This window comes from Beta vulgaris, chromosome 7 (assembly GCF_026745355.1).
Source record: "Beta vulgaris subsp. vulgaris cultivar EL10 chromosome 7, EL10.2, whole genome shotgun sequence".
Classification (NCBI taxonomy): domain Eukaryota; kingdom Viridiplantae; phylum Streptophyta; class Magnoliopsida; order Caryophyllales; family Amaranthaceae; genus Beta; species Beta vulgaris.
This window is the reverse complement of record NC_079208.1, coordinates 27,370,468-27,386,057: the sequence shown is the minus strand read 5'-3', so window position 1 is coordinate 27,386,057 and position 15,590 is coordinate 27,370,468. Positions and strand designations below refer to the sequence as shown.

At 36.3% G+C, this 15,590-nt stretch overlaps 1 protein-coding gene across 1 annotated transcript in view; it reads right to left on the bottom strand.

The window, feature by feature from the left end:
* The window catches only part of LOC104899084 (ABC transporter C family member 14), a 19,991-nt gene extending 4,401 nt beyond the window's left edge, over window positions 1–15,590 (bottom strand). Inside the window, exons 1-5 of the mRNA XM_010686217.4 lie at window positions 15,340–15,590; window positions 10,755–12,943; window positions 10,357–10,677; window positions 876–962; window positions 146–796 (exon numbers count right to left, since the gene is read on the bottom strand). Coding sequence (XP_010684519.2) covers window positions 146–796; window positions 876–962; window positions 10,357–10,677; window positions 10,755–12,857 — 3,162 coding nt within the window. The 5' untranslated portion in view covers window positions 12,858–12,943; window positions 15,340–15,590. The remainder of the gene's footprint in view (window positions 1–145; window positions 797–875; window positions 963–10,356; window positions 10,678–10,754; window positions 12,944–15,339) is intronic.

Here is a 15,590-nt window from a genome sequence, read left to right as displayed (position 1 = left end):
ATAGGAAGCTCGCATCAGTAAATCAACTTGGTAGTTGGCATAGCTGAAAGATATGAAACCTAAAGTAGGACATTCTAGGTACCTGAATAATAAATGACTATTGAAAAATATATTACAAGAGAATTGAAGGATAAAGAAAGCTCACCCGACTAAGAATTCGTCCTGTAGGAGTAGTATCGAAGAATGACATGGGAGCATGAAGTATAGAGTGAAGAATCCGAGTGAAGAACATCTGGGCTGTCTTCAGCCCAAACAAAGTAATAAAGAAGGATCTTGCAACTATTAATACAACAGAAAATAGTGCAATAATAGAATAGATAGTAATAAAGAAAGAAGGTGCGAACAATGAGGCACGCTCTGCAGCTGTTTCATAAGCCAGCCAGTAATCACCAGCCATCATAGTTAATTGCCACGAAATAGATAACAGCAAAGCAAGCACAACACCCCACCATCCAAAAGCTTCTGTGCAGTAGTCCTTGTACACACGCAAATTGACTTTCCCAGTTTCTCTCTCTTCCTCTTTGATGAGTTTAGCATCTCCCTTATCTGATTTCTGTCTTGTATCTGACTTAGATCTAGTCAAAGAACTGCTCACGCCGTTACCCTCACTGTGATTAGGTAATGCTTTAGGAGAATTCTGTTGTCGTGGAGAATCTTCTGGAAGCTCAGTGTTGTTGCCTGCTTCGACAAGTTCCATAGATGTGTCATGGGCCGCAACAAGTGCATTGAAATCTGTTCCTGCTTTCAAAAGATCAGCATATTTTCCTGCTTGCACAATCATACCGTCTTTCATCACCTGATCAGGCAACAAATTTTGTCATTGAAAGAACAATTATTTTGGTGACCTGAAATATTGGTAAAAAGAAATGGCTCACCATAATAAGGTCAATGTTATGCAAAAAGTCCACTTGATGGGTCACAAGTATGATTGTTTTGTCCTTGAGAGCTCCTCTTACACATTCCTGCCGTAAATCAAAGAAAAACTTAGAAACGTAGTAAAGAGCCTACATTTGTTAATGTATTTGTTCCTCAAGTTCTAAAGCACAAGAAAATCAGATATGTAAACAAGTCATTAAGTGGAAACCAGAGTATCAGACTATTAAAAAATCTCTGATTCCCCATTAAGATAAATTATAGTGTCCCCAAATTGAAGCACTACTAGTATATATGACATAATTCATTATTGTTCAGACACCACATTTAAAGTTTCCAACTTGCTTGAGTAGACCTTGAATAGCAGTGATGCAATCTGATTGCTCAGACTGGTATGCTCAATCTGATCTCACAAAAAAATGGAGATTGAGCTAGACTATGCCAGATAGGGAAAATTACACTGTTAGCGATTAGAGTTATGGTAAGTATATTATATTAGAGTCTTAAACTAATAAGAAGATGAGTATAGTTTTCTTACGATTATTATTTAAATTAGATTTTATATGACTAACTATAAATATCCCCTCTAGTGAAAACTTTTTCCTTCCCATCTTTTAACATTCAAGTTAAGATCTTGGGTAAAACTCGAAAATATTGTTCTCTTGCCGTGGGTTTGAGTTTTAAACCCACCTACTGGACTTTTCCCTTCAAAGTTGAGAATTTTTTTTTTTTCCCTCTTTCACCATCTTTAGTTTAACCATCGATGTTGTTTGTTGGCACCATCGTAGTGTCTTAAAAGTAGATTTTTTTTTGTTAAAACCACGCATGGCTCTCTCTTACCGTTACTGTTTCTCTTCAAAGTAGTTTTTGAATATGGTTTACTAGTAAGTTTTTCCACTGCTGTTGGTGTGGTGCTCTTACTGTGCCTTTGGCATCTTCTTGGCCCGTTCACTTTCATCTATTGGTGTGTTTTTTTTCTCCGTTTCGGTGCTGTACCTTTGTTCATCTATTGTTGTCGGTCTTGCACAGGTATGCGAGAATATATCTGTCTAAGGATATCTGAATCCATATGTGGGTTGTGAGATAAGAAAGACTTCTACTTTATCTCTCCTAATATAAATTGCACTTGTCCCAAGTTTGTGGGTTTGCAGATTTCTAGGTTTTTCTCAATTTGTTGTTTCATGATTTACCACCTGAGATTTCGTTTTTGGCGGTAATGAATTAAAGTTAGTGTTGATGATTTTGTTTCTTAGTTTAATTTTTGCGGTGTATCTATGTTGTTCGTCTACTTTAGATTAACAAAACAAGTCGTGTTCGAGTGGTATGTGTTGTCTTCTCTTCTACAAGTGTGCAGTCTTGTCCTGCGTGGGTGTTTGTCTTTCTGGCCTGGTTTTGTTTGATCAAATCTGTTGCTGTCACGTTCCCTATTCTTAGCATCTACTATGTGCGAGATTTATCTGCTTTGTTCGGTTGATGCAGTTGTGCATCATTTCTACAAACCCTAGTTGGGTTTGTGCGGTTACGCATCGTTATTGTGATGCGTTATGTTGGCCCATCCAAGTTATTGTGTTGGTGCTATTGAGCATCGTGTTGGTGTGGTTGTGCATCGTTGATGACCTAAGTGATGAATTGGATCATGAAGGTTGATTGGTTGTCCATAATCCAAAAAGGGTATTTCTTAGTTATCCCTAATCCAAAATGGTGTTTATTGGTTGTCTCTAATCCTAAAGGGTGGTTATTGATGGCGTTGATTTTGATTCACGTCTTACTGGTCTCCTAGTAATTCTTTTATATTTTTTTCAATCGTAGTGTTCGTGTTACTACTCTACAATTAAGGGGAGTATTAGACTTATGGTAAATTACACTAATAAGGAAACGAGTATAGTTCCTTATGATATTAGGTAAGTATATTATTAGTATTATATTTAGATTATGATATGTTTTCCTAGTTCTACTTAAGTTAGGTTTTATATGATGTACTATAAATATCCCTTTTAGGGTCAATAATAATGAGAACCTTTCCCTTCAATCTATTTTAACGTTAGCTAAAAGACAAACTAGTTGAGGGTCAGCAAGATCTAGTTATAGCCCCATAGATAACTAATTACAGAGAGTTATGGACTAATTCTGTTTTGCTAGCTCATCATTGTTTTTGCCCGTTGGCAAGCTCGCCATTTCCTTCCTTCAGCTGATATGTTGCGATTATTAACCTTCAATTGTTGACTTTGTATTCCATTGACCTCAAGGCCTTGACTTAATTTCCATTTGACCTGGTGCAAGTATTGCATCATGCTCCCTCCATGAGAGGATCATTGACCTCAAGGATCAAATGTAGGATGTGTTTCCTCAATGATAACAGCATCTTTCCAAGTAGCCACCTCAGGAGGTAGATGAGACCATTGGACCAAGCATTGAACCACAGCTTGGTTGTTTCTTTTAATAATCCTCTTGTCTAGCACAGCTTCATATGTGTAAGGGGTGGATTCAGGAGGTGTGGGAGGGGCATTGCCATGGTGTTTTTTAGGAGGGAGACGTTGAAGGTAGGATGAATTTCGAAAGTGGTAGGAAGTTGTAATGTGTAAGCAACTGAACCCACTTTTTGATAATTAAGTAGGGACCAAAATACTAGCAACGAGCCTTTGGAGGTCCTAGCAATAACCCAGAATTGTCTGCATGGCTAAAGCTTAAGATAGACCCAGGCACCTTCTAGAAAGTGTCTTTCAAACTTACCTTTGTCTGCTAGTTGCTTCATCCTGTTTTGGGTTTACACAGCTGCTCTCTAAGTGTCATGATGGTGGCTTACCTTTACTGGAGGCTCTTGTCCACTGTGTCTACCACACTAGTGCCAGTAATGTAGGGTTTGTGAAGGGGTGGAGCTTGACCATACATGATTTTATATGGAGTCTTCTTGATGGCAGTGTGGAAGTTGGTATAATACTCAGCTATAGGTAACCATTTAGCCCAGGTGTGAGGAGCATGTAATTAAAATTCTCCCGTCTCGTTACAAAACATGAAGGATTTGGATTTGTCGTTTCATAAATTCCATTATAGAACACTATAACAAAAATCACATCTCGCCGTATTGTCCGTTCTATAACGTGAACTAGCCGCGTTAGAACGTTTTTATCCCCGTTACGTCCGTTCTTTTCAAACATTGGCCAAAAATATTATATGAATTAACTATATATCTGATGAAACATGATATTCTGATAGATTTGATTATATTATGTTGTAGTAATGCTTCACAAACTAAAAAAAATGCAACCAAGGTAGAACATATTAATGTCGCCATGTCGGCCGCGATTTGTTCCATTCATCCGTTACATGCTGCTTTCGACAACACAAACGTTACCGTTATTGCGACTGCGAACGCAAGCTTTTTCCTTGGTGAGGATCTTCATGATACATGCACCTCAAGTAGGATTCCAAGCATCTGTTAAGGACCTCAAATTGGTCATCTAGATAGCTTGAGTTGGACCTCTTGCAACTTCATGAATTCAGACTAAAAGGTGCTCATGAACACCTTGTCCCCGTCTGATACTATGTTGTGAGGGAACCCATGTAACTTATAGATGTTATCTAGGAAGCATTGGGACACCTTGAGTGCAATGAAGGGATGTGACAAAGCACAAAAGTGTGTATATTTGCTTAGCCTATCAATAACCATCATTATCACTTCTTTGCCTTGGGACATAGGAAATCCTTCGAAATCTATAGTGATTTATTCCCACTCAGCAGTAGGAAATTAGGAATAGGTAGTGGTTGCAGTAAACCCGCGTAAGCACTATTCTGACGAGTGATGCATTGCTTAATGTAATCTGCAATGGTTCGTTTCAGGCCATGCTAAAAGAAAAGGGTTTTCACCTTTTTATAAGTGGCATCTACCCCTGAAAGCCCCCTTATGGGGAGCCATGCATCTAAATGAGTATCATGTGCTAGCGTACCTACTACTACCTTTTCTTTCCTTTTCAATAAGTTATTTTGCCAAGAATAGTGAGGATGAGTGGTAGGGTTTATGCTGACTTCTTCAATTAATTGCTTGCATTGAGGATCCTGGTGCCAGAATCCCTGTAGTGTCTCTAATAGAGAGGAGTGTATAGCAGAGACAACATTAGCCATGAGTTGATACCCATAGGCCCTAGATAGAGCATCTGCAACTTTAAATTTAAGCCCTTGTCTTGTATTCAACAGTGTAATCAAAGGCAAGCAAGCTCATAAGTCGTTTTTGCTGAAAAGGGGTAGCAAGCTTGTGATATATACTTAGACTTTGTTGGGTTGTTCTTATGACAAATGGCTACATCAACAGGTTGTGCTAACATTTTTGAAGTGCAAATACAATAGCCAGCATTTCTCTCTCACAAGCATAAAGGAGTAAGTGTGAGAGTTTGAGAAAGCTTTACAGATGTAATCATTAAGGTGGCACATAAGAACTACTCCCCTGAAGCATCAGTCTCAATAAGGAAGGGCCAAAACTGGTAGCCGGGGTGGTCATAACGGGTTTGAGTTGGGAAAAGGCTTGATCAGCTTGAGTATCCCATGTGAGGGCATCCTTCTTCAATAGACTAGTGAGGGCCATACAAATTTTGCCATAATCCTTCACAAAGCGCCTGTAGTAGCCTCTGGAGCCTAGGAAGCCTCTTTGTTGTTTAAGGTTCTTGGGTGCTGGCGAGTCTAAAAGTGCACTAATTTGGTCTGGTTTGGTTCAGTTTGTACACCCTGCTGAAAGATAAAATGCCTAGTAGCACCAAATAAGAATTTTTTTAGGTTGGCATGAAGGGAATGGGTAACCATGAGGCATAACATTGCTCTGAGGTGGGTGAGTTTGTGCATCCCATGAAAGGCTATAGATTAGGATGTCATCCAAGAAAACTAAGACAAATTTTCTTAGGTACGACTTGAATTTATGGTTCATGAGGGCTCGGAAAGTGAAAGGGGAATTAGTGAGGCCAAATGGCATCACTAGGTACTCAAAGTGACCAAAGTGGGTCTTGAAAGTTATTTTGTGGATATCTTATGGATGGACTCTAATCTCGTGGTAACCAGATTTTAAGTCAAATATAGAAAAGTGTTAAATGTCGTACAATTCATCTAGAAATTCCTGGAATAGGGAATTTATCTTTAATATTAGCTTTGTTATGGTTCCTGTAATCAACACACATTTTCCAATCCATCTCTTTTTTGACCAGGACAATGGGTGTTGCAAAAGGGCTCTTACTGTGCCTTATCACCCCTTGATCCAGTAATTACTAAATCATCTCGTCAATTACATATTTTTGCAGCACAATGTCCTATATGGCAGCTTCATTGCCCTCCTTTAGAGGTATGCGGTGGTCAAACCCTTCCCTTGGAGGTGGTAATTCCTCAAGGGCCATAAAGACTCCTTCATATTCATGTAACAAGGTGTGCAGAGATTTAGGGAGGTTAGCAATGTCATCCACACCCAAGGAAGCTAACTGAGGGGAGCTTCTTGTGTAGAGTGATTCATCACCTTGCTCAACCTGTCCACGTTGATGCTCCTGAGTTTCTTTTTAGTTGCCCCTCTTAACTTCACCCTCTTTCCGAGATAAGTGAACTCCATGATCAAGTTCATAAAATGCCATAATAGTGGTCCTAAGAGGGAGAACCATTGTATTCCCAACATTAAATCACTCCCACTACTCCCACTTAAAGGCTGGAGTAGAACATTAGTAATGAATTATATGCCTTATATTTTCCAATGAAATCCTCCAATTGTGGTATTACATTGCAAGTGGCCTTCATCAGCCACCTTAACTCATATAGGTGAGATTGTCTCCACCTTACAGTCTAGCTTAACAACTATAGAAATATCAATGAAGTTGTGGGTACTCGCACTGTCTATAAGTAGCTAGAGGGCCTTTTCCCATGGTACCCAATGACTCTCATGGTCCGGAAGGAGGTGGCCCCATCTAAGGCCTAGATGGAGATTTGTGCACACACAGTCACACTTTCATTCTGTTTGTCTTCCATCTCCTCATTATCTCATCGCTCTACTTCCAAGTGGTAGAGTTGTGCTCTTTTGCTCTTGCACTTGTGCCTGGGTTCATATCTCTCATTACAACAGAAACAAAGATTCTTGGCTCTTTTTTCATTAAACTGGGAAAGGGTTCTTTTATGTGGGTTTGATGTTTGGTGTGGGTTTGGAGGGGGTGGATTTTATGAAAGAAGGTGAGTTAGCTATAGGTTTGTGACTGGTGGGGTTAGGTAATAAAGGTGGCTTTTTGTTCTTCTTAGCCTTGCCAGAAAGGTTCTTGCAATTTTGTCAAACACAGGGCTCTACTCCCTGCTGGCATGCTGGACAGATTTTGGTGTCAACCTCCTCACACTTATCTGGATGTCCTCTTCCAGCCCACTAAGGTAACAACTGAGCTGATGCTCTTCAGTCAGATCAAACCTACTCACTGGTGCATCAAAAGGTGTCATGATACTCCTAAACGGTACCTATTTGCAATAGAGCTTTAAGCTCTGCCATAGGGTCATCATACAACTCTCCAAACCTGACATGTATATCCTCAGTATACTTAGCCCATGTAGGTGGAATGTTTTTAAGTCTTTTCATGTAAGTTTGATGCCATAGTAATGCTCTTCTTCCACATCAATAGCAGCTAGTTTAATTCTATTGCTATCAGTCACATTATCCAACTCAAAAAATTGGTTACACTTGTATAACCAAGATTTCAAATCATTACCATCAAACTTGGAGAAATTCTACTTTCGTTAACATAGTGGAATAATGATTTGAGTGTTCTGGAGCTCTATCATTTCTAGGTGTTAACCTGGCTAACTTGTAGGGATAACCCCATAATTAGATCATTTAAATCACCAATAGATTGAGCATCCTTTGTAATATTTGCAAAATTATTATTACATGTTTCAGTTATTTAATTACCTTTATCTAAAAGATTTTTGAGAGTTCCTCTAACTTATGTAAGTTAGTGTTTATTAGATCACTATCAATGTTCCTACTGTGCACCATTTTCTCTTTAATGATGCATTTGACCAGTATGCTCAATCTGATCTCACAATGAAATGGAGATTAAGCTAGTCTATGCCAGAAAATCAACCAAAAGAGAAGGATAATTGTGAGGACAATAATCTAATTAATATGACAATGATAATTTTAGAGAATTAGATGTAGAGATAGGGGGCCTTTAAATAGTCCTCCAGGAAAGGAAAACTACATTATTATCTAAAAGACAAACTACTTGAGGTCAACAAGATCTACGTACAGCCAGGGACGAAGCCAGGATTCCCAAGCATGGTAGCAAAAAATAACTATTAAAGAGCGATGATAATACTGAAATATAATACACGTTAAATACTTATAGCTCTTTTTTAAATAAGGGCATGATATTAGTATAGGAAATTATTTCCCATGACTAGTTAATTCTTTTCAATTGTACTTGAAAGTTTGGGCTATGCGAAAGGGGTTATTTATGATAATTTTTCTCTATTCATACCAATTAAATAATTTTTTGTATTAATTCATGGGTTATATTCAATTGGTATACAGAGTGGTGCAATTTGTAGTACTGATGGTAAGAAAATGTCCTATTATGTTACCAACTGTAACAAAATATCAACTTTATAAAACACTTACTAGTTTATTTATATATATATATATATATAATATATATATATATATATATATATATATATATATATATATATATATTATATATATATATATATATATATATATATTGATAGTTAAAATTGTGTATTGATAAATGTGAAATTTTTTTATAGTAGTACTGGAAATTTTCCTTAAAATAAAGTTTGTTATGATATGCTACTTAGAACTCACAAATTTATTTGAGATTTTAAAGAAGATGGAAAAGATAAGGGGAAAAAAAGGAGAAAATGGGGAAAAAAAGAACAACCACAACTAGAACTAGAAGAATGGGGTTATTAATGAAAGAATGTACCAAAACTATCTATAAAAGAGAGTAGAATACGAGAATCGAACCTGGGTTGCTGGACATAATAAATACATGTTGAGACAACCAATCACTACGACACGCTGAACTATACAAATATATGTTGCTGGTTTATTTTATATATACCTATTTAATTCTTTTTCAGTTTTTTCCAGCCATTTTTATTTTTATTTTTTTTAGGGGCAGCATATGCTACCCCTTGTTACTTAATAGATCTGTGCCCCTGCGTACAACCCCTAGATAACTAATTACAAAAGGTCAAGGACTAATCTTGTTTTGCCATCTCATCATTCTTTTTGCCCGTCGGCCAGCACACCATTTCCTTTAGCTGAGAGCAAATCCAATGGTTAAACAAAATGAAAGTTGGTTTAAAGTGCCATCTAGGTTTTCTAGCTAACTCAACTTTAAGCCAAAACTCCCAAAATGGTTAGCTAATATACTTGTTGCTTGAGTAGGTTCCACTTGAAGTAAGATAGTTTTTTTTATAGATAAAAATATAGAAATTATTTACCAAAATTGCCACATGGACCCACAACTTTAGCTCAAGCAAATTGACTTAGTTAAACTATATTGACTAGCAAATGAAATTTCAGCTACTCACTTCAATGGTTGGGCTAATTGCTTAACTTTGTTTTTATTTGTTAGCAAGTCCCTAATGCTCACCCTTGAAGTTGCTCTCATATGTTGAGATTATTAGCCTTCAATAGTTGACTTTGTATTCCATTGACTTCAAGGCCTTGCCTTCCCAATCCTAGACTAATTTCCATTTGACCTGGTGTAAGCAGCTTGTATATAGGGTAATCCTACTGGGTGCTGGCTAGTGTAAGGACTTGCAAGGTTAAAATCTCTGATTGTAAGATTTTTGTTATTATATTTTAACGAAATCAGTCAATTGGCTACTTTAAATGATAAGGGTGCTTTGATGTTTGATTTTACAATCTCCTAGAGTTTATGGCCACTCTTGCTATGATATCAATTTCTCCTAATCATCCGTTTTGTCCAGATGCAAATATTGGTAGTTTCAAGTAACGCACTAATACATGCTAGAATGTTTATTTGTGACATGTCCATAGATTTTCTGTTAAGACAAAAAAAAAATCTCGAGAAGATACTTTTGCATGGTGGGAGCCTCTTATTTCTTTTGTACCTAAAATGGGTCAGGGTTTTAGGATATTAGGCATGTCAACTCCTTGTAGCAGTGTAACCTACTTGTTGTATCGTAAGAAAATTTGATCAATTAAACAAAGACCTAAACTTAAAGGTTGTGCCAAAGGTTTCATAGTTTGTAGACAAGGTCGGGTGACTATTATCTCAATTTACATAAAACTTCTTCCCCAAATAAAACCAAACACATGGTATTAGGTATCAAATTCCAAACCTATACCACCATGATTTTATTCCTGATTTCAAACTCATACCACTATATGAACCAAACGCCCCCTAACTAACCTCTAAAGATTATATAATAAACAAAAATCACTTCAAGTAAAAGAAACATGATCAAGCGAAAAAAAACATCACTGACCTTAAAAATTTCCGATCCAGTATGAGCATCAACGGCACTAAAGACATCATCAAGAAGATAAATGTCACAGTCCTGATAGACAGCTCTAGCAAGTTGTATCCGTTGCTTTTGGCCACCACTAAGATTGATGCCACGTTCTCCGATTTCAGTCTGATCCCCAAATTCCATCATTTCCAAATCCTTCTCCAAGCAGCAAACCTTGATAACTTCTCTGTATTTTTCTCTGTTCATAGGCAAACCAAACAGGATATTCTCTTCAATGGTTCCATTCTGTATCCATGATGATTGTGCTACATAAGCTGTAGTCCCACAAACTCTTACCTGCAGAGGAAAATTTTAACCATTTATAAAGTATATTTTATCCAAGTTACTATGTAAGTATATGCAAACTGTTATACCTTTCCTCTTATTTTGTGCATCTCACCGAGAATCGAAGCAAGAAATGATGACTTCCCTGATCCTACAGTACCGACTATAGCAGCAAGCTGCCCTTTCTTTATATCTACATTTATATCTTTTAGTATCTCCTCTCCATCTTCATCATCCCAGCTAAAGACACCATGTTCAACCTTTACAGCGGTTACACCATCACAGCCCTCAATTCGCTCCACCAATTCCTCCGCCAGTTCCTTACTCATCATAAAATCATCTAGCCTTTTGAGTGATATCATAGCTTGTGAAATTGAGATCATAGACTGAGGGAAAGTTCTGATTGGCTCTTGCAACATCTTAAAAATTGTTGTAGTCGTGAATACTTTCCCTGCATCAAGGGGGACTCCCAAAAGGATAGCCGTGCCAAATGTCAGGCTTGATATCAATATAGGTGTGGACCACATCACCACGATATTGCCTGCTATAGAATACAGGAACTTTGCTAGCCAACCATACTCTGAATCCCGAAATGATTGGATCCTGCTGTTGAAGTGCTCTTCCCATGCTTGAAACTTGATCACTCGCATATAATTAAGCATCTCGTTTGTAGCCTTCATTCGAGAGTCACGATTCTTCATCAAATTAAACTGGAACCTATTATTCCTCTTTGTGCCAAAGAAAACAAACAATAAAACCCCAATGATTCCAACAAACGCGGTGATCATAGCTAAACCAACATAGTTGTAGAGAAGAACTAATGCCACCGAAAGTTGCAAAGGCATCAGCCAAATGGCGTGAAGCTGGAGCATCATATCAGAGAGCTGCTGAGCATCAACAGCCATATAATTCACAATTTGTCCAACTCCATGAGCCTGCCTTGCCGAGCATGTTAATTTTAGCCCTTTCTTATACAAGTTGGTGATAAGGGTAGAACGAATTAACATACCAATCTTTTGAGAATTAAAGTTGAATTGATGTGAGGTTAATACCTCTATCGACTTTGCAACAAGAAGAATGAGGACCAAGTAATACCCTTCATAGGGAGAGCTTTTCACACCTGAAGTAAAGTCAACAAATTTCTGAAGAAGAACAGGACCAACATACATTACACAAACTCGAATAACTGCTAAGATAGCAGTAAATGCAAGTTCCTTCCAGAAACACCTTATAAGGGTGGTTCTAACCGGGTTTTGGCACTTTTCATGTGGTTTAGGCCACTTTGATTCAAAGAGGTTGGACATCAACTCAGCTCTATGTTGTGGTGAAAGAGATGGTACATCATTTAATGTAAGAGGCGTTTTGGATCCTTTACTAAGTAGGGGGTTCATCCATAACCAAAAAACCTTCGAAACTAATGAAGCGTTAGCAAAACCACTAACATTCGGTTTCTCCAAAAGGGGCTCACTTAGTGAAGTTCCATTGTCTAATGACAAACCCTCATGCCGTGGCATCACTATGCCTGTTGACCCTCTAAATCCAACCACAAGAAGAACAATCGCAAGAGCGGAAGAAACAAAGGATACTATGTCCTCCAACCTCAAAAAATCAAATCCAACACCTTCTTTGTACGAAATATAACGGATCAAAGCCGAAGCTACAAACAGGGCATAAATTAAGAAGCTAGCAACCCAATAAACTCGAAGCACGAATGGGTGCTTAGCTGCCTCAAACCTCTTCTCATGAGCAATTAAGATCACTATCACAACATAAGTTACAACTTGAGCAATTCCAAATGTTCCATCCACTACTTTCCATGAATACTCATGAGTTGCACTACTAAAAGCTAAAATAGCAACTAATAAATAAAGAAATGCTAACAAAATGGTTACAATGAGGGATAGTTTATACCAAACATTTGTCTCAACACGAGCTCGGTTCGATGTTGTGGAACTTTTCCCAATGCTGGACTCATGATGGTTCCCCAAGATGACCTTAGAAATAAATTGGTAAAGAAAGATGCCAAAGACCACAAGCAAGAAGATGGCATCAATTGAAGTAAGCAAAGCTCTTTGAGGACATGGAGAAAGGAGTATGAATTGGGTCCATTGTAATATAGATGAAGATGAAGATGAAGATGAAGAAAATGGGTTTGAACATGAAAGAGAAGTGATCCAAGAATTAGCAGACATATTTGATGTTTTTCACAATATTGCACATAGATCTTCCACACTCACTTCTTATTTATTAACATATCATAAGAGTTGACTTCAACTTCCTGTGAAAAAAAGTGAGAAAAATAATTTAAAGCAAAATCACACAAATCAAATCAATAACAATAATTGAAATAAAGTGGGGTACATTTAATATGATTACCCAAAAGGTACCAACTTTTAGCCAATCTAGTGGGAATGAAAGTGTTACAAGCTATGCAGAGCATTTGGCTGATGCACATAAAGTATAATTTCTAAAAGCTAAGAAAAACATGAAATGTGAGCTTTCGTGAGCGGGTGCCTACATTCTAGAAATGGGAGCAGGAAAGGGTAGAATTTATCACCAAATAAACATAGCTTTTTCTTGTCTCATCACTTTATCATAAATTGATGATTGGCCTTACTTATGCATGACATGATAACAAAAAAAATACTTTATATTTCTTTAAATACTATATTATAAGGTTTTCCAGATCTTTTCACGCTCTTTTATAATACAAAATTATGAGAATATGATATTATGTTCCTAAACATTAATATAAATTTAAGAAAATTCTATATGGTCATATCTTTTAAAATTGTGTATCAATAGACTTAAAAACGTTATCGCTAATTATTAAAAGAGATGGTCTAATTTTAATATAAAAGTAGACTTAATCACCAAATGGATTAAACTAGTCACTGAAAGAAATCAATCTAATCACTATTGGACTAAATATGCTTTTAATATAGAATTTGTCATTGCCTAATTTTAATTTAAAAATAGGCGGTCTGTTACAAGACTAACTCAAACCAAACTATACACTTACGAAAAGTTTGCTTTCTAATGGGTATTTGTACCTCATTTGGATAAAAAAAAAAAGGTTTGCTTAAATAGAACAACGTTACAGAAGTGGGGAATTATAGTAGAATAAAGAAATCAAATTTTTTGAAAGTTTGCTACCTACTTGAACCAAACCAAAATACACTAAAAAAAGGTTCAACGTTGTCCTTCAAGCATTTAAAATTTAGTGATAAGCATCGAACTACGTATGAACTGACCGTAGCATGCTTGCCATAATACATCATGTTTATTTCCAACAATGAATAATAATAATATTATCATAAATTTTCTATCTTAATTCACTTAGATCTCGGCATATCACGCACATTGAGGGTTGATGGAAATATAAGTGATTCTCCATCTTCAAAGAGCCCCTTATAGTTATAGGATTTGATCATGACAAATGTCATAACTAATTAACTAGCATATTCCTTCCACTAGCCAAAAATTATTCTATTTGCAGAGTATATTTTACCAACTCTGTTTTCATTTAATTGTTTGATATTCACATGTCGCGAGTTGTCGTTGGACAACTTTTCTTTGATTAGAATCATTATATTCTAAAAAGTAGTATTTGAGCATCCTTACTAATGACTTAAAAAGATCATCAAATATCACTAAAAAAAATTCTCCCACTCATGATCAAATTCAGTGACAGTTTGGTCAACTTTGGGTCATAGTTGACCAAACGTAAATTTATTCATCATGTGACCAACTAACTTGCTAAATTTCCCTATTTGATAATCATGACCTACACATAAAAGTTTACTAATATTTTCATTTTTCATCAATGTCCTAACTATAAATTTTTGTTATTTTCCCATACGATTATTGTCTAACATTCTTCTCCTAGTTCTTATGTAAAAACAACAAGCAAACGAAACAAGTAAATATAAACATTACTTTATCTCTAGTACTTCCCCATCTTTAATTAATTTTTTCAAAGGTTAGATAATATTCCTCGCACAAGTGAGACATATCGGGGTTACTACTTTACAAGAGGCAATAATATAACCCTTGTCACAAAGTGAAAAGAGGACTCCCATCAATCAGGTTAACTTATATTCTTCCATCTTTAATTACTTGCCAGTTGATACATTGTTGTAGCCTTGTAGGCACAGAGAAATATATATATGAGAATTATAACTTATAAGTAGAAAATGACAAGAATAAAGAAACATATTGATACTTTTTGGTCAGTCGTAATCATTAAATAAAGAATATAACAAGTAAAAAAAAAAAAAACACAACTATTCATGAAAAATACACAAGTAAAAACGAACTTTGCTCCTCGTGGGGCTCAAGCCCTCGTATTTCTACCCAAAAGTCCAAAACCCTTAAGGTGATGATGGATGCGTCGAAGACTGACCAAAATCGATATGAAATCTATCAGAAACTAAATATTGCATAGAAGTAATTTTTTTTTTTTTTTTTTTTTTGTTTTTTGTTGGTGCAACTAAATAAAGCAAATTTGATAAAAACGAATCTAATTAGAATTTAATGTAGCAGGAGGCCATTGCCTGATAGCCATGTGAAAACAAATCTCTTTCCTTCTCCAATCCCCAAACACAGACTAAAGAACAGATAGAAAAAAGCCCAGATTATATTATACGCAATTGAAAGAGAAAGAACACTTACATAATATATCAAACTTCCCAAATCCCAAATCAGACTGAAGAAATTATCAAATTTCCCGCCACCAGTAAGAGGGTGTGTAAGTTTTACAATTAATTAATAATATTAGCAAATATTATAATGAATATTCTAATAAATAAAATGAAAGGTTTTACTAATTTTATGCGGTGTAACATGATTGAGATTTGAAAGAACTAATTAAAAAGATGATGAATGATGAGACAAAGGGATGGAGAAATAAATAATGAACACCC